A 25,757-nucleotide genomic window follows, 5' to 3' on the forward strand; every position below is an offset into this window, starting at 1 on the left:
CCTGCATCGGCAGGCGGACTCTCAACCACTGCGCCACCAGGGAAGCCCCCCTCTGAGATTTTCACAAGCATTTTTAAAAAGAAGTTTAAGACCCCTCATGTTTATGTGAACAACTGTTTATCTTGCTGCCTTTTCTGTGGTCTGTAACAAAGAAGAACCTGGTTCTTTCAACAACTAGAGTAATTTTTGGAAAGTCTCTTTCTCATTTTATTTGTAAAATGAGTATGTTAGATATGTAAGATCCCTGTATTAGTGTAATTAATGCTGTCTAATATATCTAGCATTTCAGTGCTTTAACACAAAGTTTATTTCTTGCTTCATGTGGTGATTGAAGAATTCCAGCTCCTTTGCATTCATTTGGTTGACAACAAAGAGCACCAGCAAGAAAGATCTCTCATTGAATGTTTTGTGGGGAAGCATATTACTTCAGCTGGAATCCTGCTGTCTAGAACCTAGTATGGTCTCAACTGCAAGGGATGTGGGTGGGAGATGTTTTTCTGAGTGCCTAGGAAGAAGAAAGCGGATTGGTTGAGCATTGAGCATCTATGCTGTACTCCCATTCAGTTTGTATAATACATTCTTAGATTCTGTATTCACCACAAAAATCTCCTATTGCGTGCTACTTTTTGTACCTTTGATTACTCAGAATTTACTTCCAAATTTTCTTAGAAGAAATTTAGTTTGGGACTCTTTGTTATTTTAGTTTGTAAACTCTTTGGTGCTTGCTATATTTAGGAAAGTGTTTTTGTTTGTTTGTTTTTTTACCCCAAGATGGTTATATCATGTTATTTTCTTTTGTAATTTCATTTCTGCTTAAACTTTTTTTGAACCTCATTATGCCTTGCTTATTTTTGAAGGATTAAAAATGCATCTATGGCAAAAATCTCCCATTGCTTATACAAGAAATACACTAGAATATTGAACACAGCCAACACCAGAGCCACCAAGTCATTGTCCACCCATGTTCAGTCTGTCAGCCCACTAGCAGAAGGGAGAACAGAGAAACCTTACACTGTCTTTTAAAGGTCAGCACATGCAGACTTGCAGACCAATAAAGAAGCACATTCCAGTGAGGAGGCAAAGTTCTCTTTGCCTTCTGCCCACTTAAGATTAAACTTAGAGTCAGCAAAAGCCTTTCAGCTTTGATTTCAGCTGCTGTTTTAGTTATCCCCCCCCAACCCCCTTTCTGTGATCCATTATATATACCATTTTGTACTTAAGACCAAAACATATCATTCCTCATGGATCCATCCTATGTTAGTAAATCTGATGAGAATGTTGTAAGCCTAAGTATTAAATTCATTTTTTTCTTAAAATATATAATTATCTCAAAATAATGCCACAGTTCAGTTTGCATTGTATTTGTGTTTTTTTTTTTTTATTTGAAGTGGGCCTCTCACTGTTGTGGCCTCTCCCGTTGTGGAGCATAGGCTCCGGACGCGCAGGCTCAGCGGCCATGGCTCACGGGCCCAGCCGCTCTGCGGCATGTGGGATCCTCCCGTACCGGGGCACGAACCCGTGTCCGCTGCATCGGCAGGCAGACCCTCAACCACTGCGCCACCAGGGAAGCCCTGCATTGTATTTGAATCAATACTTTCTTGTGTAGTTACCCCTCTGGTGAATCAAACCCGCCCCTCCCTTTGCAGTTGCCTTTTTTTTTTCTTTTTTTAGTTCCCAGACCAGGGATTGAACCCAGGCCCTTGGCAGTCAAAGTGCGGAGTCCTAACCACTGGACCACCAGGGAAATCCCAGTTGCCTTTTTTTGTCGTTGGCAGAAAAATATATGCTATCTGTACCAAATGTCTAAGTCTTTAGCTTTTAAAAATTATACTGCTTTGGGGGACTTCCCTGGTGGTCCAGTGGTTAAGACTCTGCGCTTCCACTGCAGCAGGCATGGGTTTGATCCCTGGTCGAGGAACTAAGATCTTGCATTCTCAAGGGTGCAGCCAAAAAAAAAAAAAAGGACAAAAATTATGCTATTTTTGGAAAGATTAATTTTGTACAAAGTTGTTTCTAGATCCTAGTGCATAACCATCATCCTGGGATTTCTTTTTTTTTCTCATATAGGTTAATTGTACTATTACTTTGATACTGTGGCTTTCCTAGGATGCTGTGTTCATTTGTCATTTTCCTGGAGTCTGTGCTGAAAGTTCATTTTTAGAAAGGGTGTCTGGAAAGTAAACTTTTTGGATTTACTGCATGTTTGAATTTCCTGCTTTGGTCCTGACTGCATAGATGGGTCCCGTATAAAACTCTACGTTCAAAATAATTTCTCTCAGTTCTCAAGGCATCACTCCATTGCTTTCTAGCATCCAGTGTTGCTATTAGAAGTCAGAAGCAAATCTGTTTCTCATAACTTGGTAGATACTGCCTGGGGAATTTTCTTTTTTTCTCCTTTCTCCCTTCTATCCCTGTTTCTCTGCTCCCTCCATCATCCCTGTCTCCCCCATCCCCTTTTTTGCTGTGATATGTTATATGTATCTTTTTGTGTGTAAATATGTGCAAAATGTAAAGATAATAAAAAGATAAATATCTATGAATCTACCGCCCAACTTACGAAATTGGACTTTTCTAAACCCCTTGTTGTCTCTTCCTTTTTGATTTTCTCCACGCCAGAGAGTATTGCTATTCTGAATTTGTGCCTCTCTTTGTGTTTATTTTATATTTAATAACTGTTTTCTTATGTTCCTGCCAGACTCTGTGCTAAATACAGTAGATTCAAAATAAAATGCATAGAAGATTATAAGAATGGGTCTAGTAGTGTGTCACACATTATAACTCCTTTACGCTGAATTCATATCTTACAATATACATATCACTAGGAATTAATCTTTGTGTTTATTTTAATATAGAGTACAAATGTATGATTCCATTAACACTATGTGTTGAAATTCAACCATGTTGATATGTATATCTGTAGTTAATTCATTTTCAATGCTGTATTGATTTTATTATATGTATTAATATAAAATTTAATCTGTTCTCTGTTGATGTACATTTGGATTGTTATCAGGTTCTTGTTATTATGAATAATACTGCTTTGACATTCTTGTACATGAATGCAAGAGTTTATATACAAATTCTTATAAACAGTGATTTACTGTTGTGTAAAATGATTGTATCAATTTACAGCAGTGCAGGAGAGGCCTAGTTGCTGGTCATCCTTCCTGATGCTTGATATTATCTGACTTTTTCATTTTAGCAATTCTGACGTGTATTTATTGGATCTCAGAGTAGTTTTAATTTACCTATCCCCTGGTGATTAGTAAAAGTAAGCACCTTTTATGTTTATTGGATTTTTGGATAGGCTCCTATAAGAGGTGACTGTTATGTTTTGTTGTGCTTTTTATTTGTAGAAGTTCTTTATATGTCCCATATATGAGTTCTTTCTTTTTACATATTGCAGATATCATCTTCAACTCTGTGGTTTGCTTTCACTCTCTTAATGGTATATTTGGATGGATATAAATTCTTTAATGTTGTCCTATTTATCATTTTTAGCCCTTTATGGTTAGTGAATTGTGTGACCTGTTTAAGAAATCTTTGCTTATTTACCACATGAGCATGAAGACACTCTTCATATTATCTTCTAGAAGCCTTATTTTTTTTTTAACATCTTTATTGGAGTATAATTGCTTTACAATGGTGTGTTAGTTTCTGCTGTATAACAAAGTGAATCAGCTATACATATACATACATCCCCATATCTCCTCCCTCTTGCGTCTCCCTCCTACCTTTCCTATCCCACCCCTCTAGGTGGACACAAAGCACGGAGCTGATCTCCCTGTGCTGTGTGGCTGCTTCCCACTAGCTATCTATTTTACATTTGGTTGTGTATATATGTCCATGCCACTCTCTCACTTCGTCCCAACTTACCGTTCCCCCTCCCTGTGTCCTCAAGTCCATTCTCTGTGTCTGCGTCTTTATTCCTGTCCTGCCTTTAGGTTCTTCAGAACCATTTTTTAAAAAATTCCATATATGTGTGTTAGCATACGGTATTTGTTTTTCTCTTTGTGACTTCACTCTGTATGACAGTCTCTAGGTCCATCCACCTCACTACAAATAACTCATTTTCGTTTCTTTTTATGGCTGAGTAATATTCCATTGTCTATATGTGCCATATGTTCTTTATCCATTCATCTGTCGTTGGGCACTTAGGTTGCTTCCATGTCCTGGCTATTGTAAATAGAGCTGCAGTGAACATGTGGTACACGACTCTTTTTGAATTATGGTTTTCTCAGGGTATATGCCCAGTAGTGGGATTGCTGGGTCGTAAGGTAGTTCTATTTTTAGTTTTTTGAGGAACCTCCATACTGTTCTCCATAGTGGTTGTATTAATTTACATTCCCACCAACAGTGCAAGAGGGTTCCCTTTTCTCCACACCCTCTCCAGCATTTATTGTTTGTAGATTTTTTGATGATGACCATTCTGACCTTTAGCCTTATTGTTTTATCTTTCACATTTAGACCTGCTATCCATCTGGAATTGATTTTTGTGTATGGTGTGAGGTAGAACTCAAGATATATTTTCCCCAATAGTTGGATATCCAGTTGACTCAACACCACTTATTGAAAAGACAGTTCTTTCCCTACTGCTCTGCATTGTCACATTTGTCATAAGTTAAGTGTCCATATGTAGTGGTTCTGTTTTGAAACTGTTCTCTTGTATTGGGCTCTTTCTTGGCAGTTGTGCCAGTACCACAGTGTCTTCATTATTGTATTTATATGTAGTAGGTTGAAGCATATGAAATGGGCACATTTTTAGTTCATCAGTTTTTAGCAATTTCATATGATTCAATCCAGTAGTAAGTTTTGAAATACAGTAACTTAAGTTCTTCTAAGTTTGTTCTCTAACATAGTCTTGGCTATTCTTGGCTTTTTGCATTTTTATATAAAATTTAGAATTGGCTTTTGAGTTTGAATTAAAAAGAAAAAACTATTGGAATTTTGCTTGGAAATGCTCATTCTGTAGATCAGTTTGGAAATAGTTGACATTTTAAAAAATACTGAGTCTTCCAGTATATAGTACATAATCGTGATATATCCTGCCATTTATTTTTATTTATTTATTTATTTTTTGCGGTACGCGGGCCTCTCGCTGTTGTGGCCTCTCCCGTTGCGGAGCACAGGCTCCAGACGCGCAGGCTCAGCGGCCATGGCTCACGGGCCCAGCCGCCCCGCGGCATGTGGGATGTTCCCGGACCGGGTCACGAACCCGTGTCCCCTGCATCGGCAGGCGGACCCCCAACCACTGCGCCACCAGGGAAGCCCCTGCCATTTATTTAGGTCTTTAATTTCTCTCTCTTTTTTTAAATGTGTTTTCTAGTGGTCATGGGTATCTTTCATTAAAGTTATTCTTAGTTTTTTAAAAAAATACCATTGTAGGGCTTCCCTGGTGGCGCAGTGGTTGAGAGTCCGCCTGCGATGCAGGGGACCTGGGTTCGTGCCCCGGTCCGGGAAGATCCCACGTGCCGCGGAGCGGCTGGGCCCATGAGCCATGGCCGCTGAGCCTGCTCGTCCGGAGCCTGTGCTCCGCAACGGGAGAGGCCACAACAGTGAGAGGCCCGCGTACCGCAAAAAAAAAAAAAAAAATACCATTGTCAGTGGTATTTTTGAAAAATTTGTTTTCCAATTATTTTTGCTGTATGTGGAAATACATTTGGAGTTTTAACAATTTACCTGGAGTTCAACAACCTTGCTAAATAAATTCATTTACTAATTCAAATAGTTTATTTGATTTTCTCTATATTTTCATAGTTACGTTTCCTGCAAATAATGACAGTGTTTTGTTTTGTTTTGTTTTGTTTTGGCTGCGTTGGGTGTTCGTTGCTGCGTGCGGGCTTTCTCTAGTTGCCGTGAGCGGGGGCTACTCTTCGTTGTGGTGCATGGGCTTCTCATTGCGGTGGCTTCTCTTGTTGCAGAGCTTGGGCTCTAGTCGCTCGGGCTTCAGTAATTGTGGCCTGTGGGGTCAGTAGTTGTAGCTCGTGGGCTCTAGAGCTCAGGCTCAGTAGTTGCGGCACATGGCCTTACTTGCTCTGCGGCATATGTATTCTTCGCCGACCAGGGCTCGAACCTGTGTGCCCTGTATGGGCAGGTGGATTCTTAACCACTGTGCCACTAGGGAAGTACCCAGAAACTTTAAAAGTTCTCTTGTTGCCTGTTAAAAATGCACAGGGAAATGAAAAAAATAGGAAGATTAATATTTAGTACACTGTTATTTAAAGCATTAGATACTTTGAGAATTAAGATGTTTTATTTCTTAGTAAAAAACTTATCAAGAGTAGTTTCTTCTCTTCTTGTGACTTATGATGTGGAATGGGCATCTTTTCTCTGCCTTGGCAAGTTGTCATACTCCTTTCTAAGTTTGGATCTGCTTCCAGGATTTTATCGTTTGGATTTTCAGTGTCACAAAGTATATTTGAGAATTCTTTTAATGTGAAGTTTCTTGCCCAAGTCACTTCCTCCAGGACATCCTCATCTTTTTTACCAAACACACATAGATAAGCTCACCTTCACTAAATTCCTCCGGCTGCATATCCAGTCTTTTTTTTTTTTTTTAATTTTATTTATTTATTTTTGGCTGTGTTGGGTCTCTGTTGCTGCGCACGGGCTTCCTCTAGTTGTGGTGAGCAGGGGCTACTCTTCGTTGCGGAGCGCAGGCTTCTCATTGCGGTGGCTTCTCTTGTTGTGGAGCACAGGCTATAGGTGTGCGGGCTTCAGTAGTTGTGGCACATGGGCTTAGTGGCTCCATGGCATGTGGGATCTTCCCGGACCAGGGGTTGAACCCGTGTCCCCTGCATTGACAGGTGGATTCTTAACCATATCCAGAGTCTTTTGAATGACGGTAGAGTCAACATCCCACAGCGTAGCTGTTACTTCTGTAACTCCATTCACATTCGATTTGGATTTCACTTCCAATGTTACTCCTTTTTAGTTCTTTGCTGCACTTTCGTTTTTGTTGACCAGTTCCCTCTTACAACTATCCGTTTTATAAAATGTCACATGGGTTTATCACTGGGAGATGAGGCAACACAACTGTTTGTGCATGAAATGAATAACAGATGCTCAGTGACCAGTCCCTAACATACTTTGTGATGTGATAGGTCACTGATCTTGATGCCCACCTGTTATTTATGTAGTGATTTGTAGACTGAAGAGTTAGCAGCTAATTTTGTGCTTTATGCAATTACTCACAGTTAATATACCGTGGTAACTGGAACTTGAAACAGGTTGTTGAAGGACTGGTGTTTTTTAGCTAAACTATGGTAATTGAAATTTGTGGATGTTAGAACCTTGCAAAGCAAGGACTGCCTGTATTTGTGACAGAGATTGTATGGGCCTCAGAGCTTAAACAATTTATTATCTGGCTCTTTACAGAAAATATTTGCTGACCTGTGATCTAAGTTCATAAGTTTACTTTTGCTTATAATTTTCCATTACTGTATTCTTGTCTGGTTTTGATATTGGGGTATATTACCAATAATCATATAGTAATCACTAGCAAATACCTAAAGCACATACAGTGTTCCAGGCACTGTTATAACATTTTAAATATTAACAGATCCAGAAGTAGTTAATTCTGTTATCCCCAACTTAAATTTGAGGAAGCTGAAGTAAAGAAGTTAAGAAGCTTGCCCAAGGTCACATAGATACTAAATGGTAGAACCCAAATTTGAACCTCTGGTGGTCCAGTGTGGATCCCGGCCTCTACTATATTATACTTATATTGATATTCGTTTCATAAAATGAGTTGGGGAGCATTCTTTTTCTAATTTCTAGAGTTTGTGTTAGATCAGCACCTTAAATATTTAGTAGAACTCCTATAAAACCCTTTGTGGGATGTGTGTGTGTGTGTGTGTGTGTGTGTGTGTGTGTGTGTGTGTGTGTGTATTTGGAAGATTTAAAAATACTGTTTCAATTTCTTTAATTGATTTGGTACTGTTTAGGTTTTCTATTATATTTTGGATCAGTTTTTGTGATATATACTCTTTTAGGAATTGATATTTTTTATCCGATCTTCAAATTTGTTGGCATAGTTTTATATTCTCTTTTTTTCTCTCTCCTGCATTTGTGGCATTATTCATTTTCCTTCCTAAAATTGTTCATTTGTGCCTTCTCTTCTTTTTTTGTCAATCTTCCCAGTGGTTTGTTAACTTTATCAGTCCTCAAAGAGGACTTTTGCTTTGCTGATCTCCTCTTCTGTTTCCTTTTTTTTTTTTTTAGGATCAATCTTTTTTTTTTTTTAATGTATTTATTTATTTATGGCTGCATTGGGTCTGCGTTGCTGCACGCGGGCTTTTTCTGGTTGCGGCAAGTGGGGGCTAATCTTCATTGTGGTGCACAGGCCTCTCATTGAGGTAGGTTCTCGCTGCATAGCACTGGTTCTAGGCGCGTGGGCTTCAGTAGTGTGGCACGCAGGCTCAGTAGTTGTGGCTCGCAGGCTCTAGAGCACAGGCTCAGTAGTTGTGGCACATGGGCTTCGTTGCTCTGCGGCATGTGGGATCTTCCCGGACCAGGGCTCGAACCCATGTCCCCTGCATTGGCAGGCGGATTCTCAACCACTGCGCCACCAGGGAAGTCCATCCTCTTCTGTTTCTTTGTGCTTTATTTTTGTTCATGATTTTATTTCCTTCCTTTGATTTTATTCAGATTTATTTTTATCTAACTCTTAAGATGTATGTTAACTGATTAATTTTGTTCTTCCTTTTCTAATATAAGCACTTAAGGCTGGAGACATTCTTAAATTCCCTCTTTAGGTGTATTCCACAAACTTTGCTATATAATATTTTTGGTATTATTCAGTTCTAGTATTTTTTCATTTCTATTATGGTTTAACTCATGGGTTATTTGTAGTGTTTTAAAATTTCCTAATACATTAAAAAATTCAGGTTTTTATTTCTAGCTTATTTATATGTTTCATAAATGTGGATTGTATAATAATGTTTAAAATATGAGACTTTATTTCCTAGTATACATTTATTTTAAAAAGAAAGTTTCATGTGTGCTAGAAGAGAAAGTGTCTTCTCCAGTGTACTCTGTAGTCCAGTAGTTGAAACCTGTATACTGAGTTGCTCATAGCTTATATTGTATTTGCTGATTTTTGTCTACTTGATGTGTCAGTTGCTGGGAGAGGTGTATTACAATATCCCCCTATGAAGGAGGATTCATCTATTTCTCCTCATTACTATCAGTTTTATGTATTTTTACACATCTGTGTTGTTAGGTATGTACAAGTTTGATATTTAATATTGATAACTCTTAGTGAATTAAACTTTTTGTCATTTTATTTCTACTAATGATTTTTTGCTTAGAGTTGATTTTGCTTGATATTTATGTACACCAATCTGGTATGCCTTTTTGTTACACAGTTGAATGTTCTGCAGTAGATGCTACTGGTACCCTGTCTGGATCCCCTTAACCAGCCAGTGTGTCTCTCAGCCAATGAGTGCCTTGACGAGGGTTACAGAAACCTGGCCCCCTTCCCTCATGGCGGCACTGACTCAATGCTGCTGTTGTGCTCTACAGCTTCCCAGGGAAGAGGCAGAGAGGGGGACTCGGCTGAAACCAGTGCTGGCTCCCTTCCTTCTACATCTTTCTCCTGAAGGCACTCCCTCTATAAACCACTTCTATAAAAATCCCATTTCAGGCTCTGCTTCTAGTAAACTGGATCTAAAGCACCTATCCTCCCAACAAGGGAGAACTTTATCTCTTTCTAGTGTTAAGTTTTACAAATCCTGTTTTATGTTTCATTTTGATGAACTTTATCTTTAGTGTATTAGGTAGATTATTGCTTAATTCAGTAGCTCTCAATTGTGGGTGTCCTTCAGAATTAACTCTTAAAAACTGAAATTGCTCAACTCTGTCTCTGATTGATTCTGTTCCAGTGGCTTTTCACTTTTAACTCAGATCTTTTCCTCTATTTCAGGTAAAATGTTCAAAGTTATGGTAAATAATAACTTGAAAGATTCCTTTGACTTTTTACTTTGCTTGCTCAGTTTTCACTTAAAAGTATTGTTTTTATTTTTTACTTTCAGGCTTTTTTCCCCCTCTTTTTGAACACATCTGTAAGGTACTTTTATGTTAAAGGTAAGACATCACTAAGGTTGTTCTATAAAGTGCCTACTAAGTACTCCCATAGAGTTTATGCCATCTTCTTTGCTGCTCAGAAGAGCTGAGCTACTGTGCCCCAATGCTGATTCCGTGCCTTGGACCAACAGTGGAAGGAAGAGCCAGCAGGCTCCTTTAGCTGGGCAAATGTCGACCCCAGCAAGAAAAGGCTGGTGTGATATAGAACAAAGCACAACCAGTAGAATGCCTGTGCATTTAATGAGTGCCTATGAGGTGGCCCTTTATTATACTAGATGCCTAGGATAAAAGGTGAAAAAGATGCTGTCTTTTGCATCTCAGAACTCAGAGTCCAAGGCGGGCTCTGAAAGAGACATACGTTGTAGATAAATAATTACAGAAGTATCAGAAGTATGACAAATCCCTATCTACTCTTAGTTCTATCTTCCATTTCCCCTCACTTTCACTGACATTTTCTACAATAAAGTGTGGCATACTGTGGCTCTGAACTTCAGAGAGAAACTTCACTTGATGGAGAGGTTTTGTTTTTCTTTCTTTCTTTTTTTTTTTTTAAATTTATTTTTGGCTACGTTGGGTCTTTGTTGCTGCGCGCGGGCTTTCTCTAGTTCTGGCTAGCGGGGGCTACTCTTGTTGTGGTTCGTGGGCTTCTTATTGCGGTGGCTTCTCTTGTTGCGGCACACAGGCCCTAGAGCTTGTGAGCTTCAGTAGCTGTGGCACGTGGGCTCAGTAGTTGTGGCCCGCGGGCTCTATAGCACAGGCTCAGTAGTTGTGGCACATGGGCTTAGTTGCTTCTCTGCATGTGGGATCTTCCTGGACCAGGGCCTGAATTGAACCCGTGCCCTCTGCATTGGCAGGCGGATTCTTAACCACTGCGCCACCAGGGAAGTCCCAAGAGGTTTTTCTTAAATAAAATAGTTCTCAAAAGCTAAGAGCTGATCAAGTGTGATTACTTCATCCAATTTCCCCAGGCTAAGTAGCTTAAAATTCTATAATATATTTGTTACTCCTTGACAGAGACATGTGAGCTGATACTATAGAGATTTAACATTGCAATAATTATAAAAGTGATAGTAACATGATGGTGGTAGCTGATCTCTTGAACAAAAAACGATTTGTTTTTGTCACATTGCATCATGTTGTTGTGCTTTTCTAAAAGCAGAGAGCTATTTTTGTTGCCCTGCCTAATAATGATAAGATGACCAGCATGGAGAGCTGGCTCGTCTGGTTACTCCCTGTTGGCTTTTTTTTCATGATTGCTCTGGCACGGGCCATGTTTAGAAAGTAGGAGAAATGAGGTGAATATTCTTAATTACTGATGACCTTCCACCTTTAATCTTCTTTTTCTTTGAGGTTTTTTTTAAAAAAAATAATTTATTTTTATTTATTTATTTTTGGCTGCGTTGGGTCTTCGTTGCTGCATGTGGGCTTTCTCTAGTTGCGGCCAGCGGGGGCTACTCTTCCTTGTGGTGCATGTGCTTCTCATTGCAGTGGCTTCTCTTGTTGCGGAGCACGGGCTCTAGGCATGTGGGCTTCAGTAGTTGCGGCACGCGGGCTCAGTAGTGGTGGCTCACAGGTTCTAGAGTACAGGCTCAGTAGTTGTGGTGCACAGGCTTAGTTGCTCTGCGGCATGTGGGATCTTCCTGGACCAGGGCTCGAACACGTGTCCCCTGCTTTAGCAGGCGGATTCTTAACCACTGTGCCACCAGGGAAGTCACTGTTGATTCTTTTTCCAGTTCTGACTTTTTGTAGCTTTGGCATCTCTGATTAATTTCAGATTAGACATGGTTTTTATGAACTTCCATTTACCATTTTAGAACTGTCTGTTTAGTTATCCCCTTCGTTTTGTCAGCTTTTGCTGTTTTGGCCCATCTTCTGTATAAAGTAATCCACTAAGAGAAGATATACACATCACTTAGACATGGTCTTTCCCCTTTGGGACCTAGTAGGTTACAGGAGTTGCTAGTATATACAGCTCACTACAGTATAGATCAGACTGTACTGTTTGTTACAATAGAAGTATAGACGATGTATTAGTTCTGAATGATACTGGGAGAACAGATTCTAAAAAGGAATCAGAGAAAAGGTGATAGGATGTGGATCTCGATTTCAAGACTAACAAGGAGAAAGTAAAGAGAATTTGAAGTGTGGAGAGCAATATGAGCAAGAGTATACAGTGATAAAGTCAATGGTCTGCTTGTAAAATGGCAGCTGGTCCCATGTGACTAAAATATAGAGAGCCCCAAGTGGAAAACTGCTGATGGTTGTAGTAGGTGGTAGGACTGGGTCTTCTAGGATTGTGTGGCCTTGATATCACACTAAGGAGTTTTGTTTTGTTTTTAAATAGGCATTGGGGTCCTTTTAAATCAACTGGTATGTTTTCCTGATATTAGGAATCTTCGCAACTGCCTTTAAGAAGAAAAGGTAGAGCAAAAAAATTGATTTTGAAGTATAGTGATACCATTGTGTCAGGTTAAAGCAGAGACTGTAAAATTCCAAGATTTTGCCAGTTTTGTCACACCCTGCATCTGTGTCTGGTGTTCTCTGGGTCTCCTCTTAGTCTGATCCTCAATCCCGGTTTCATTTATAAGTAATTCATTTTCTCTGATTCTTTTTTTGTCATCTGTTAAAGTGAGGGAATTGGATCCTAGATTATTTGAACTGGTGTTTTTTAAAAAGCCTTTAGAGATCTTAAGTGTTTAGAAATAATTTATGGATAAGAGTAAGCAAACTCTGAATGTTTTTTTGTCTGTTAGACTGAGGTTAGACTAACTGGGATGAAAGTATTAAAAAATACTTTCTCGGGCTTCCCTGGTGGCGCAGTGGTTGCGAGTCCGCCTGCCGATGCAGGGGACACGGGTTCGTGCCCCGGTCCGGGAAGATCCCACGTGCCGCGGAGCGGCTGGGCCCATGAGCCATAGCCACTGAACCTGCGCGTCCGGAGCCTCTGCTCCGCAGCGGGAGGGGCCACAACAGTGAGAGGCCCGCGTGACGCAAAAAAAAAAAAAAAAAAAAAAAAGATAAAAAATACTTTCTCTTTTTTCAAAATTTGGGGGCATTAGGTATTGAGAATCATCTTAAGGTTCGCTCTTCTTTTAAAAAAATTGAGATAAAATTGAAGATTTGGTCTTGAGGACAGTTATAACAGAAATGTAAGTGCTGTGTCATTGTCATCTCTTGTTTTGGCACATATAACTGGACTTCAGCAGACATCATGCCATCTGTATCACATGGCTAACAGTGGGAGGTATCTAGTGTAGATTCTTCTTCTTGGGGAAATAGATTCAAATTCACTTGGATAGAAATGTGGCAGGTGCTTGTTTAGAGATCCAAAATGCATTCAGTCAGGACCGAATCTAAGCTGCCTGGATAGTCCCTGTAAGTAAGTAAGCTAGGCTTTAAGCCTTGTGCTGCAAGGTCTTAGGTATGTGAATATGTGTGTGCATGTGTGTGCAGTGTTTTATACTTACAGGACAGGGCTTCCTAAACTAGCAGTGGGAAAAGGAACACTTTGTTTTGGGGACTACATGGAAGTAATGTGTATCAGTGTGTTCTTTCATATAGGAATGTCACTGGTTGATGGCCTCAGCTATTCTAGTAATCAAGGGCTCTCTCCTGTTGCTAATCCTGTGATGAGCAGGACAAATGGTGGTGATGAACAGAACCCCGCTGAGCCTGGAAATTCCATCATTTGGTCATAGTACAGCTGTTGTCCTTGTAGTGGGTGGGGAGGCACCTGGGGGTGGAAAGTTAATATATTCCACAGGGGGTTTGGAGTTTATTGCTCAGGACAGTCAAGATGTTGCTGAGCTGTCTGTTGCTGTTTCCAGTCTGGTTCTGGGGAGGAGCAGGAGAAATTTAGCTTAGCTTCAGGGATCGTAAGTGCCTGTGAGCTGTATAAGGACCCCTAGAGGTCCTTAATAAATATTTGGTTTTACTTTGAATGAAATACTGTTTCAACTGAAAGTATAAATCAAGGTTTTCTAGTTAAATAAATTAAAAACAGAACACAGCTTCCAGACAGATAAGGTTCAGCTTGATATGTAATAGGCCTCTGAAAGAAATTCATTAAAACAAATCTGAGGAATAAAGTCCCCACTTAGTCACTGAAAGCTTGCTAGGCAAACTAAAAAAGTCTCATGTTGAATGTGAAATCTTTATGATGCAGACTATACCTTTAAGCATGTCAGATTATAAATGGTCTCTGGGACTGTCTGGGATGCTGGGTTTCTTCCAAGCTTGAGGAATAAGCCCTACATTTTTGGCCACAGCACTGTCCCGGGATAGCAGCTTAGTGCTGGCTTCAGAATTCTCCGTCATGGAAAAAAAAGTGTAGAAGAAAATATTAGCCCACGTATCTTTACAGTTCTGTGTCTTGTCCATAACTCACCCCTCCACCCCACCCCCACCCCCCAAACAGAACAGAATATCCATCATGGGTACAATTTAAGTGAGTATTATGAACAGTCTCCTACCTTTAAGAATTATTATTAAATGTTTCTTTTTTAAATTGGTTATTTGGAACTCAGAATACATTTTCCTTAGATAAACAATGTTATAAATGATAATTTTGGTTCTAAACTAGTCCCAATTACTGAGAAGAAAGTTTCTTTCTTTTTTCTAAAACTGACAGGCAGTGTTTTGAAAGGTGTTGAGCTTGCCCATGGCGTTGTCACCTCCCTTTCTCTTACCTCCTAGGGTCTGTGGGCCCACGTACCTTCTCCCTACTTTGGTACCTTATCCAGGTCTGCTTTGTTCCCTGAAATATTCCATGTTGCTAAATTATGTTCTTCCTTTTTATCCTAAAACCAGAAACTCAGACACTTTCAATGGAATTTATCTCTGGGGTTAGGAGGAAAGCTACTTGCTAACTAAAGTCACATAAGGTGGAATGATGGTCCTTCAAGGGGTGTATGTCCCCTTATTACCCCCCTTTAAATTGTGAAATAGGATTCTGTACTTTAAAAGAGAATGCTGGCTGCTGCATTGAATGAATCTTGGTAGAAGTTTGAATCTTGGTAGAAGTTTGGCTAATGTGACTGAGTGAAATGAAAATATTACAGTGGTTATGAAAAGTGTGAGTATGTTGGTGGGAATTAGGCTTCTGTTCTTCCTTTTCATGAGTTTTCTTCCTCCAGTTTAGTTTCAAAGCAGCACCTTTGGTCAGGGGCGGGGATGGGGGGAGGTTAGTAAGGGAGGACAGAGGCAACAACAGGCCATTTGCAAACTAGAATGCTAATTTCTCATCAGCCAGAATGAGCACAGATCCCAACTGAGTGACTATAGATATGACTGACCTAAAATTTTCACAAGGACTTCTGGGAACTTGAAAACTTGCCCATACTTCTGTGCATTTAAGTTAGATATGAACACTATTTAATCTGTATAGACCTAGAAAATATTTTTTCTTTATTTTTTTAATTAAAAAATTTTTTTTTGCGGTACACGGGCAGGCTCTGGACGCACAAGCTCAGCGGCCATGGCTTATCGAGCCCAGCCACTCTGCGGCATGTGAGATCTTTCCGGACCGGGGCACGAACCTGTGTCCCCTGCATCGGCAGGTGGACTCTCAACCACTGCACCACCAGGGAAGCCCTAGAAAATATTTTTAGTTCAGTAATTAATTCCAGAGTTTGTGATCTGAAGAAAACCATACAACAGAGAAGGCACTTGTGATCTCATTATGTATTCTTATTTACTCTTTATGAGCACATAGCTATTAATAGTAAAAGAATAGTCAAGAGGCCAAAATTCTCTTCTGTGCTTCATCATCATGTCCTGTCATTTCCTCTTGCCTTGGTTTACCTAGGTATTTTCAAAACGTTCTCACCAGATAGTTTCACATCAGGCATGAAGTAAGAATGAAGGATCAGATGTCCAGAGTGCTATGCTTGAAAACGGTATGCTCTTGGTGCCTGGTTAAATAATATGGGGCTTATTTTCTTGTAGAGTGGTGTCAAGTCTCCTTTGATGTTAGACAGAACGGGGTGGAGTTTCTTAAGCTCCAGTCAGATTTGCTCAAGCAGGCACTGTGCACTGGGTAGTTGGTTTTTAGTCTCCCTTTGCCGAAAGGCTTTTTAGCTTTTTTTTTTTTTTTTTGCGGTACGCGGGCCTCTCACTGTTGGGGCCTCTCCCGTTGCGGAGCACAGGCTCCGGACACGTGGTCTCAGTGGCCATGGCTCACGGGCCCAGCCGCTGCGCGGCACGTGGGATCTTCTCGGACCGGGGCAGGAACCCACGTCCCCTGCGTCGGCAGGCGGACTCTCAACCACTGCGCCACCAGGGAAGCCCCTTTTTACCTTTTAATAAACCTGAACCCAGTTATAATTGAGAGTACTTGATGTATAAAATAATAGTCACACAGAGAATCTATATGAAGTTTGTTTATTTCTAATTTAAGTGATGAAACTGAATTATAAGTAGCTTATAGAATAGTCAACCTCAAGAATCGTTTAACATACCACTCTCATTTTACAGCCTAGGGAACTCAGCCCCGGAAGGTGACTCACTCAAAGCCATAGTGAGAATCAGACTGAACTAGTGAAGCATGGAAACTTCTTTAACCAGCTTTCGTTTCTTGCCTCCTATCAACAAATCCATTTAAAGTTAACAGAACAGGGAACTATATTCAATATCTTGTAATAACCTATAACGGAAAAGAATCTGAAAAAGAATATGTATATAACTGAATCACTTTGCTGTACACCTGAAACGTTGCAAATCAACTGTACTTAAATTAAAAAAAATTCAAACTCAGTTAATTTTCTCTATTATCTATACAAATAGAGGAGGAAAAGCATAAATAGTCAATGAGAGAATTTTTTTAAGTAGATACTTCTCATTCACAAGGGTATGTTTTTGAATTTTCCTGTATATCCAGATTTGAGAAGAACACTGTGTCAGATCCATTTGTCCATAAAATACATAACTAAACATTTTAAGGCATGAATAAATATTGTGACCTTAAATGATGCTGTTAAGTGTGGGATGACATTCAGTCATGAAGTTATTAAGATCAATTCTGGATCACTTGCAGAACCAGCTTAACAGATCTGTAGAGCACCTAAGGAATTTATTATACTTACACATATTTTAGAGTAGAATAACTATAAAATTGAGTAGTCTTCTCTTTAATTTATTGAAAACTGGAGCTTTTTGGCTAAAAGCCAGTATTTTCACTTCCACTAGCTAGTATTGCTTTTACAGGGTCATTTTCCATAAGTAGATTGTGTTTGTGTGTGTGTGTGTGTGTGTGTGTGTGTGTGTGTGTGTGTGTGTGCGTGCGCGCGCGCTTAAATCATACTTCTATTTATATGTGATGACATGAAAAGAATAGCTAAACTGTTTTGAGATGCAGATGCTGGGTGGTTGGATGCATGTACTGGGAGCCAAGTGACCTTCCCACTTCCAGCTGTCTAATTTTCTATCAATTTTACCCTCTTAGACTGAATTTAAGCTGCTGTTCATATTCCATGAACCACATGTCAGCCCAGAAAATGGTTTGGGAGGTTGGGAGGCGGGGAGGAGGGGAAAGATTACAGTGAATAAAAAGTTGCCCTTTGAGAATCCGTACTCAGATAAATGAGGTTTAAAATGTATTGCTGGTTTTGTCTATATTTTCATCAGTGTCCTAAATTAGGAAAAGTCTGAGAAGATTGCATGAAGTAAGTGTCATAATTACATATTTCTAGGACAAATAAATCTGTTGGGCTCTTATTGTATGTTGTTAAAGGTGGTACAGGTGTTCCTTACAAGTTCTCTTTGACAATGAAACTGCTTAATTATAGACATTCTTTATTGGTTTTTGTTCATAACAGCTTTCAAAGGCTAACTAGTAATAATAGCTATTATAGATAGAAAAGGGAAAAGCAGTTCCTCTTTATGGAACCCTTTGACATATGTCAGGCCTTTACAAAGTTCTTTATTTATTTTTATTTTCTTTATTTTATTTTTGGCTGCATTAGGTCTTCATTGCTGCGCGCGTGCTCTTCTCTGGTTGTGGCGAGTGGGGGCTACTCTTCGTTGTGGTGGGCGGGCTTCTCATTGTGGTGGCTTCTTTTGTCGCGGAGCACAGGCTCTAGGCGTGCGGGCTCTAGAGCACAGGCTCAGTAGTTGTGGCGCACGGGCTTAGTTGCTCCGTGGCATGTGGGATCTTCCCGGACCAGGGCTCGAACCCGCGTCGCCTGCATTGGCAGGCAGATTCTTAACCACTGCGCCACCAGGGAAGTCCCCCATATACTTTTTAATTTCAGGTTATGTTTAAAAATGGAAAGCCTGGTGTTCTGCAAAGATGCTAATGTACATGACCACAGAGAGGGACTGCCTCCCCTAGGTAATTCAGGGACCGTTGTCTGTATTTTTCATGCCAGCAGGAAACTAGTAAGAGTAGTTCGGTTGACAGAGCCATGTCCAAGTGATTCATGAAGCACTGCTTACCCCTACAAGATAAAGTCCATATTCCTAATCCCTGGTAAATAAAAGTGACTTCATTTGCCTGATAGTAATTAGCCGTTTTTTTTTAAAAATGGGAATATAACCTAATCTGACCTCCTTTTGTATATATTTTTAAGAATTATTCTGTGACATGATTTGGAAATTAAGATAAATGGAATAGTTGAAAGGGTTTTAAGACTTGAAATCAAAAGACCTGATTTGAATCTTACTGGCTGTAACCTTGGATAAATTGAGGGTTTTTTTGCACTTCATTTTTCTTATTAATGAAAAGGGCAAAATGGCACTTGCTCTATTTACCTCCCAGAGATGAAAGAAAAAGTGTTTACCTTGGGTAAGACTATCTGTTACAGAGCTGTGATTTTCTAATCTATAAAATGGGAGAGTCTCTTTTAGCTCTAAAATTTTAGATTTTAATTCCTTTTTTGTTTAAGATGATGACAAGAGTTTCTAGGAATGTTTTTCCCTTTGCAGTTCTCATCGTATGAAACATTTTTTTCCCCCTTAACCAGGCAGTTGCAGTGGTGCAGAATGGCAGACCTCAGTCTTGCAGATGCATTAACAGAGCCACCTCCAGAAATTGAGGAAGAGATAAAACGGGACTTTATTGCCACACTGGAGGCAGAGGCCTTTGATGATGTTGTGGGAGAAACTGTTGGAAAAACAGACTATATTCCTCTACTGGATGTTGATGAGAAAACCGGGAATTCGGAGTCAAAGAAGAAACCATGCTCAGACACTAGCCAGGCTGAAGGTAAGTAATTAAGCCAGACTGGATAGATAGGTTCAGAAAGTAGATAAGGGATTACGCTTTGGGTCATAATCTTAGAAACCTTTGAGGAAACTGAACTGAGTTTTGTAGTATAGGCTAGTAACTTTCTCTTTATCTAAATTTCTTGGAAACCAAGGAGGTAGGTTCATTACCCTTCAGTAGAGTATGTGTTCTTGAAGCTGTAGATTACTCTTAACCCGAAAGTTCCTTCTGTAATGTCTCAACGGCTATATAATTTGCCTCTTAATTTCCTAAATTAAACTGTCTGCTGTGCCTTTTCTTTGAAAGTAGCTTTGTAAAGTTAGATACTTTAAATTCTGTATTTATACCAAGACAATTTGGAACAGAGTTAGATGCCACCTGTCTTTGAGTGTAATCCTAGGTCAGGATTAAAAAATGGGTTAAACCCTTTCAAAGAGATTTGCTGTCTTTATATATTGCTGGTCAGATTTGCTAACATTTGATTGAGGATTTTTGCATCTATGTGCATGTGGGATATTGGTCTGTTGTTTTCTTGTGAGGCCTTTGTCAGGTTTTAGAACTGAGGTCATGCTGACATCATAGAATGAGTTGGGAAGTGTTCCCTCCTATTCTGTTTTCTAGAACAGTTTGTGTCGAATTGATGTTTTTTTCTTTAGTGTTTGACAGACTGTCAGTGAAGTCATCTGGATCTGGAGTTTTCTCTGTCAAGTTTTTAACTAGGAATTCAATTCGTTTAAGAGATACAGAACTGTTTTCTATCAAGTTTTCTATCTTTTCAAGTGAGCTTTGGTGTTTTGTATCTTTCAAGGAATTGGTCTGTTTCCTTTAAGTCATTGAATTAATGGAGATAAAATTATAATATTACCTTATTATTTTAATGTCTGTAGGATCTCTTGTCATGTCCTCTCTGTTTTCAATTCCTGCTTATAACTTTTAATATTTCCTTCCTTCTGCTTACTTTTAGTTGATTTGCTCTTTTTCTAGTTTTTTAAGGTGGCAGCTTAGATCATTGATTTGAAACATTTCTTTTCTAAAATAAGCATTTTTTAAAAATTGAGATATAATTGACATAAAACATTAGTTTCAGGTATACAACATAATGATTCAATATTTGTTTTTATTGTGAAATGATGACCACAAGTCTAGTTAACATCCATCACCATATATAGTTATGAATTTTTTTCCTCTTGTGATGAGAATTTCTAATATCTACTCTCTTAGCAACTTTCAAATATAGTACAGTGTTATTAACTATAGACACCATGCCATACATTGTATCCTCAGGACTTATTTATTTTATAACTTTTTAATTTTATTTATTTTGACTCCTTTCACCCATTTGCCCACCCCCCACCTCTGGCAACCACCTAAAATAGGCTTTTTAAAAAAAAATTTACTTACTTATTTTATTTTTGTCTGTGTTGGGTGTTTGTTGCAGTGCACGGGCTTTCTCTAGTTGCGGTGAGCAGGGGCTACTCTCTGTTGCAGTGCGCGGGCTTCTCATTATGCTGGCTTCTCTTGTTGCAGAGCACGGACTCTAGGCACGCGGGCTTCAATAGCTGCAGCATGCGGGCTCAATAGTTGTGGCTCGCGGGCTCTAGAGCTCAGGCTCAGTAGTTGTGGCGCACGGGCTTAGTTGCTCTGCGGCACGTGGTATCTTCCCGGACCAGGGCTCGAACCCATGTCCCCTGCATTGGCAGGCACATTCCTAATCACTGAGCTGCCAGGGAAGTCCCTGAATATTTTTTAAAATACTGTTTTAACTCCAACATTGGCTTATTATATATATTTCTTTTAAAAATTGTTTTATATTTGACCTAGAGTTTACTGTGTATGTTAATTTCTTCCAGTTTGCCTTCCAGTAATATTCTACCATTTCATGTATAGTGTAAAATTCCATGCAAAATAGTAAATGTCCAATTCCTCTGTCATTTTTTGTGTTATTGTCATACACATAATTTGACTTATGTTAGTTACCTACCTTGTTACTATTTTTGCTTTAGCTTGTCAATTATCTTTTAGAATGAATAAAAATATGGGAAAAATATACCTTTACTCTAATTTTTAATTAGAGTAATTTTCAAATACCATTTTCAAATACCATTTGGGGCATTCTTCATTTCTTTGTATAGACCCAAATTTCTGTCTAGCACCATAGTCCTTCTGCCTGAAAAGCTTGTAACACTTCTTCTCTTATAGTACAAACATGCTTAGCAGTGAATTCTCTCAGCTTTGTTTTATTTGAAAAACAAACCTTAAGTTTTGGAAGGTACTTTTTGCTAGGTGTCCTATTCTGTGTTACTTTTTTCTTTCAGTAATTTAAAGGAAAATTAGTTGTCCTACTTGCATAGTTTCCTATGAGAAATCTGTTACAATCTTGATCATTGTTCTCCCCCCACCCCCACCCCCACCCCCACCTTCCAGGCTATCTTTATCTTGGGTTTTTAGCAGTTTGAATGTGTTGTTTAGGTGATATTTTGTTCAGTTTGAATGTGTTGTGTTTAGGTGATATTTTGTTCAGTTTGAATGTGTTGTGTTTAGGTAATATTTTGTTATTTGTCCTTCTTGGCTTCTCTGAGCTTGATCTGTGCTTTGCCTCTTTCTTTCTCTCTTCTTCTTCTGGGATTCGAGTTACATTTTTGTTAGATTTTTGAGTATTGTCCCACAGTTCTTAGATGCTCTATGTTTCATTTTGGGTACTTTCTTTTCATCTATCTTCAAATTCCCTGATTTTTTTCCTGGTTGCATTGAGTCTAATGATGAGCACTCAGTGGCATTCTTTATCTTTAATATCTTTACTGTTTTTAACTTCTAGCATTTCTGTTTGACTTTTAGAGTTTCCATCTCTCTGCTGAAATTATCCATCTGTTAATGCATATTTCTATCTCTTCCACTATAGACTTTAACACATTAATCATAATTATTTTAAATGTCTGTCCGGTAATTTGAACATCTGGGTCATCTCTCAGTCCGATTATTTTGTCTCTTTACTGCTTTTTCTGGTACTTTTTATGTGTATCTTAATTTTTGAGTGAATGCTGGACCTCACATGTAAAACAGTAGAGACTGAAATAAAATATTTATGCCTGGAAATGAGTGTATGGTCAGGCCACTCAAGATGGCTGTTCTTTTGCTCTCTGTACATTCCCTTCTCGACCAGTGCCTGCTTCACCTGTACCCTACTCAAGTGCCGGACCTTCCTACACTCTTGCCCCTGCTCCAGCTGTTGATTGTTTTTATCGAAGGGGTAATGAGGGGCGTGCCTCTCTGCTGGTTTCCCTGGTAACTAATGAACCCACCTGACATAATTCTCTTATAACTGGTAATCCGCCCCCCCCACCTCGCCCCGGCCGGCAGTGAAGACTGCCACCATGTCCTGCCTGCTGTCTGCCGCACACGGTGGGGTGTCGCTCCAGGACCTTGCTTCAGCTGTGTAAGGTTCCCCCATCCATTACACCGTTGATGTCTCTGTTGCTGACTCTGGGTTCTTTCTTCGGTTTTAGAGCTGGGCAAGCACAGACCTTGTAGGCCTGCGGGGTACAACCCAACAATGGGCAACTCTCTTCTTTTACTAGTTAATTAATACTTTCAAAGGGTTGAGTCAATTTAGGCCAGGGCTGAGCTAGGGTTGGGCTTTGTTGTTGCTATGATGGTCTTCAGTGCACTACTGGCTTCAAATTCTTCCATTTCTGGTGCGTAGAGTAGGGACTGAGGTGCTGGAAAGCTTTTCTCAAAAGTTCTTTTCTGAGCTTCCTTGGTTGGCGCAGTGGTTGAGAGTCCGCCTGCTGATTCAGGGGACACGGGTTCGTGCCCCGGTCCGGGAAGATCCCACATGCCACGGAGCGGCTGGGCCCGTGAGCCGTGGCCGCTGAGCCTGCGCGTCCGGAGCCTGTTCTCCGCAACGAGAGAGGCCACAACAGTGAGAGGCCTGCGTACCGCAAAAAAAAAAAAAAAGTTCTTAAAGTTCTTGTTCCACTCCCAGCTTTTGGCCCTGCTGTGCACCTGTGCCTCAGGAGGATTTCTCTCCATGCTCTCCCCTCCCTTATCAGAAGAGGGATAGCCTGGTAGTGGGCAGGAGTTGTTTTATTTTTGTTTTTTGGCCTTGGTTTAGGCTCAAGCCTGTGTGCATGCGTCTTGTGGTTGAGTCTTTTTCTCAATCATATTATCCCTCTTACACGGATGGCGTTTTCTAAAGGTATTGGCATAGGATCCTGGGCTAGGATTCTTTCTGGCTCCTCCCCTAGGGTAAGGGGGTTTTCTTGTTAACTTCTTCCCCAGCTGCAGTGGGTCTTCACCCGGGCCCTGGGGCTGACAGGGTTTGATACTCCTCCCCCAGCAGCTTAAAGCTTCTGTTTGCATAGGAGAGAGGAGTCCTAGGGCCCAGGGCTTCTTGCCTTTGCTTTTAGTGGCAGCTTTTCCCAGGTCTGCACCACCTAGAGCAGCTCTCTGGTCCCCCCGCCCACCCCCCCACCCCCGCCCCCCGCTGCCTCCAGTCTTTCTAACCTGCAAGTGGGTATGAACTGCTTTTGTGTCTGTGGATCCCAGGGGCCCTTTACTCTCATGCTAGCCTTCACTTAGCCTTTAGCAAATCGTTAAACTCTTTAGTTGAATTCTTCTCACCTGCTTGCATGGCACGTAAGACACAGGAGAACCATTGCTTACCTCCCATATCTGCTTGAGGGGAATGTCTTTCTTTGGATTCCACACTACTTGGTTGCCCTAAAACCTCAGCTCTCTGGTGAGTTCGTTTTTGTAGTTGAGTTGTTGTAGTTGAGTTCGATTTTGTAGTTGATCTGGGTTTTTTGTTGTTGATAGGGTGGGAGTGACATTTCTTTTGGCTTTCTGTAGCCTGAGTGGAAGAGGAACTCCTGCTTCTTTTAGATGTGCTTTATTTGGGGGGTGGAAAGGTAACCACAAATGATCAGGAGAAATATTATTGAGAGTTTAAAATCAAATTATATCCGTATAAATATTTACTCCAAGAAAAAAATTGGATTCGTTAATGGAAAATGGAAATGTCTGTTCTCTTTTAATCCGTAACGGTCAGTGGAGTTATTTGTCCTTTGATTAACCTAAAAGGAACACTTTAGTTGGAAGAAAGAAAATGGTACAAAGTAAATATTTTAATAACTTGAGTCATGACTAAGATACTCTTCCCATCCGCATTAACTTACCCTCATCAGTCATAGGTGGAGGAAGCTTGCTCCTTTTCATTTAAAATCTTCCTTTAGCTGTGCGTGACTCCTACCACCTGGGACTCAGCTTAGGTGGGTGAGGATAATGAGATGGTAGCAGTAGATTTTCTTGTGGTTCATCTTGGGTGATTTGATCTGTGTACCATGAACTTGACCCAAGAGGAGGAGAATTTTTAGGCAACTGTTTTGCTTATAAAAATTATTAAATTTTTCCTGCTGATATTTTTAATATTTGAATAACCTGTAATTAAACTTCTTAACCACTGCGCCACCAGGGAAGCCCCATCACTGGTGCTCTTAATATGATTTTACAACAGGCTAACTTAGGCCAACTACTGGAAATTTATCAACCAGCTTCCTGCATCTAGATATAGAAAGGTTAGTTAAGTGGGTTACACATAATGGAACTCTCTGGGCAATGGTGTTTTTATTTCTTTTAATTATTATACACCTACTGTAATTGCCCTAGCTTTAAAATGAGGGGGAAGGAAAGTGAGACTGCCTTTATGGCACTTAGCACAAAGTAGGAAATGTTGCTTTTTTCCCCCCAAGGTATAGTTCTTGCCCCAAACCTGGAAAAAATGATTTCTCCAAGAAACTATGGTATTTCAAGTTCACAGTGTGGGTGCTAGGGTTACCTTTTCTGTACTATACCCTTTCCCATTTTACCCCCATTTAGTTGTGAGTGTACACGTATTTTTCCATAGCATTGCCACCATAAAATACCTAAATAGGGCTTCCCTGGTGGCGCAGTGGTTGAGAGTCCGCCTGCCGATGCAGGGGACGCGGGTTTGTGCCCCGGTCCGGGAAGATCCCACATGCCGCAGAGCGCCTGGGCCCGTGTGCCATGGCTGCTGAGCCTGCGCATCCGGGTCCTGTGCTCCGCAACGGAAGAGGCCATAACAGTGAGAGACCCATGTACCGCAAAAAAAAAAAAAAAAATCCTAAATAGCCAAATACCTAGAAATGAAACTGTTTTTCAACTTCTTCTAAAATGCCTGTCTCCTTGGGAAACAATTCTCAAGATACTTTTTCAGAACATATGTATTACTTTTTTTTTCCTTCAAAAATGCTATCTTCCTAGTACTGTTCATTATCAGCTCTGTATGGCTCTGTTTTCAAGGCTAGGAAGACAAAAGACAGAAGCTTTCTCTTAGATGTAACAATATAACTTCTGTCACTCTTGTTCATTCAAAACAGTGTCACAGATGTTTGAATGAACATCTAATACATTGTTGACCCTTAAACATAAATAGTTGGCAAATTTGTGGGTA

At 40.0% G+C, this 25,757-nt stretch overlaps 1 protein-coding gene across 9 annotated transcripts in view; it reads left to right on the forward strand.

Moving 5' to 3' along the window:
* MAP4 (microtubule associated protein 4) overlaps positions 1-25,757 on the forward strand; it is a 170,172-nt gene that overhangs the window by 41,095 nt on the left and 103,320 nt on the right. For all 9 annotated transcript variants that reach the window (XM_082847258.1, XM_082847263.1, XM_082847259.1 and 6 more), the window contains exon 2: positions 19,047-19,288. In XM_082847258.1, coding sequence (XP_082703384.1) covers positions 19,066-19,288 — 223 coding nt within the window. In that variant the 5' untranslated portion in view covers positions 19,047-19,065. The remainder of the gene's footprint in view (positions 1-19,046; positions 19,289-25,757) is intronic.

The sequence above is a fragment of the Leucopleurus acutus genome (genome assembly GCF_964270905.1).
Source record: "Leucopleurus acutus genome assembly, chromosome: 10".
Taxonomy (NCBI): Eukaryota; Metazoa; Chordata; class Mammalia; order Artiodactyla; family Delphinidae; genus Leucopleurus; species Leucopleurus acutus.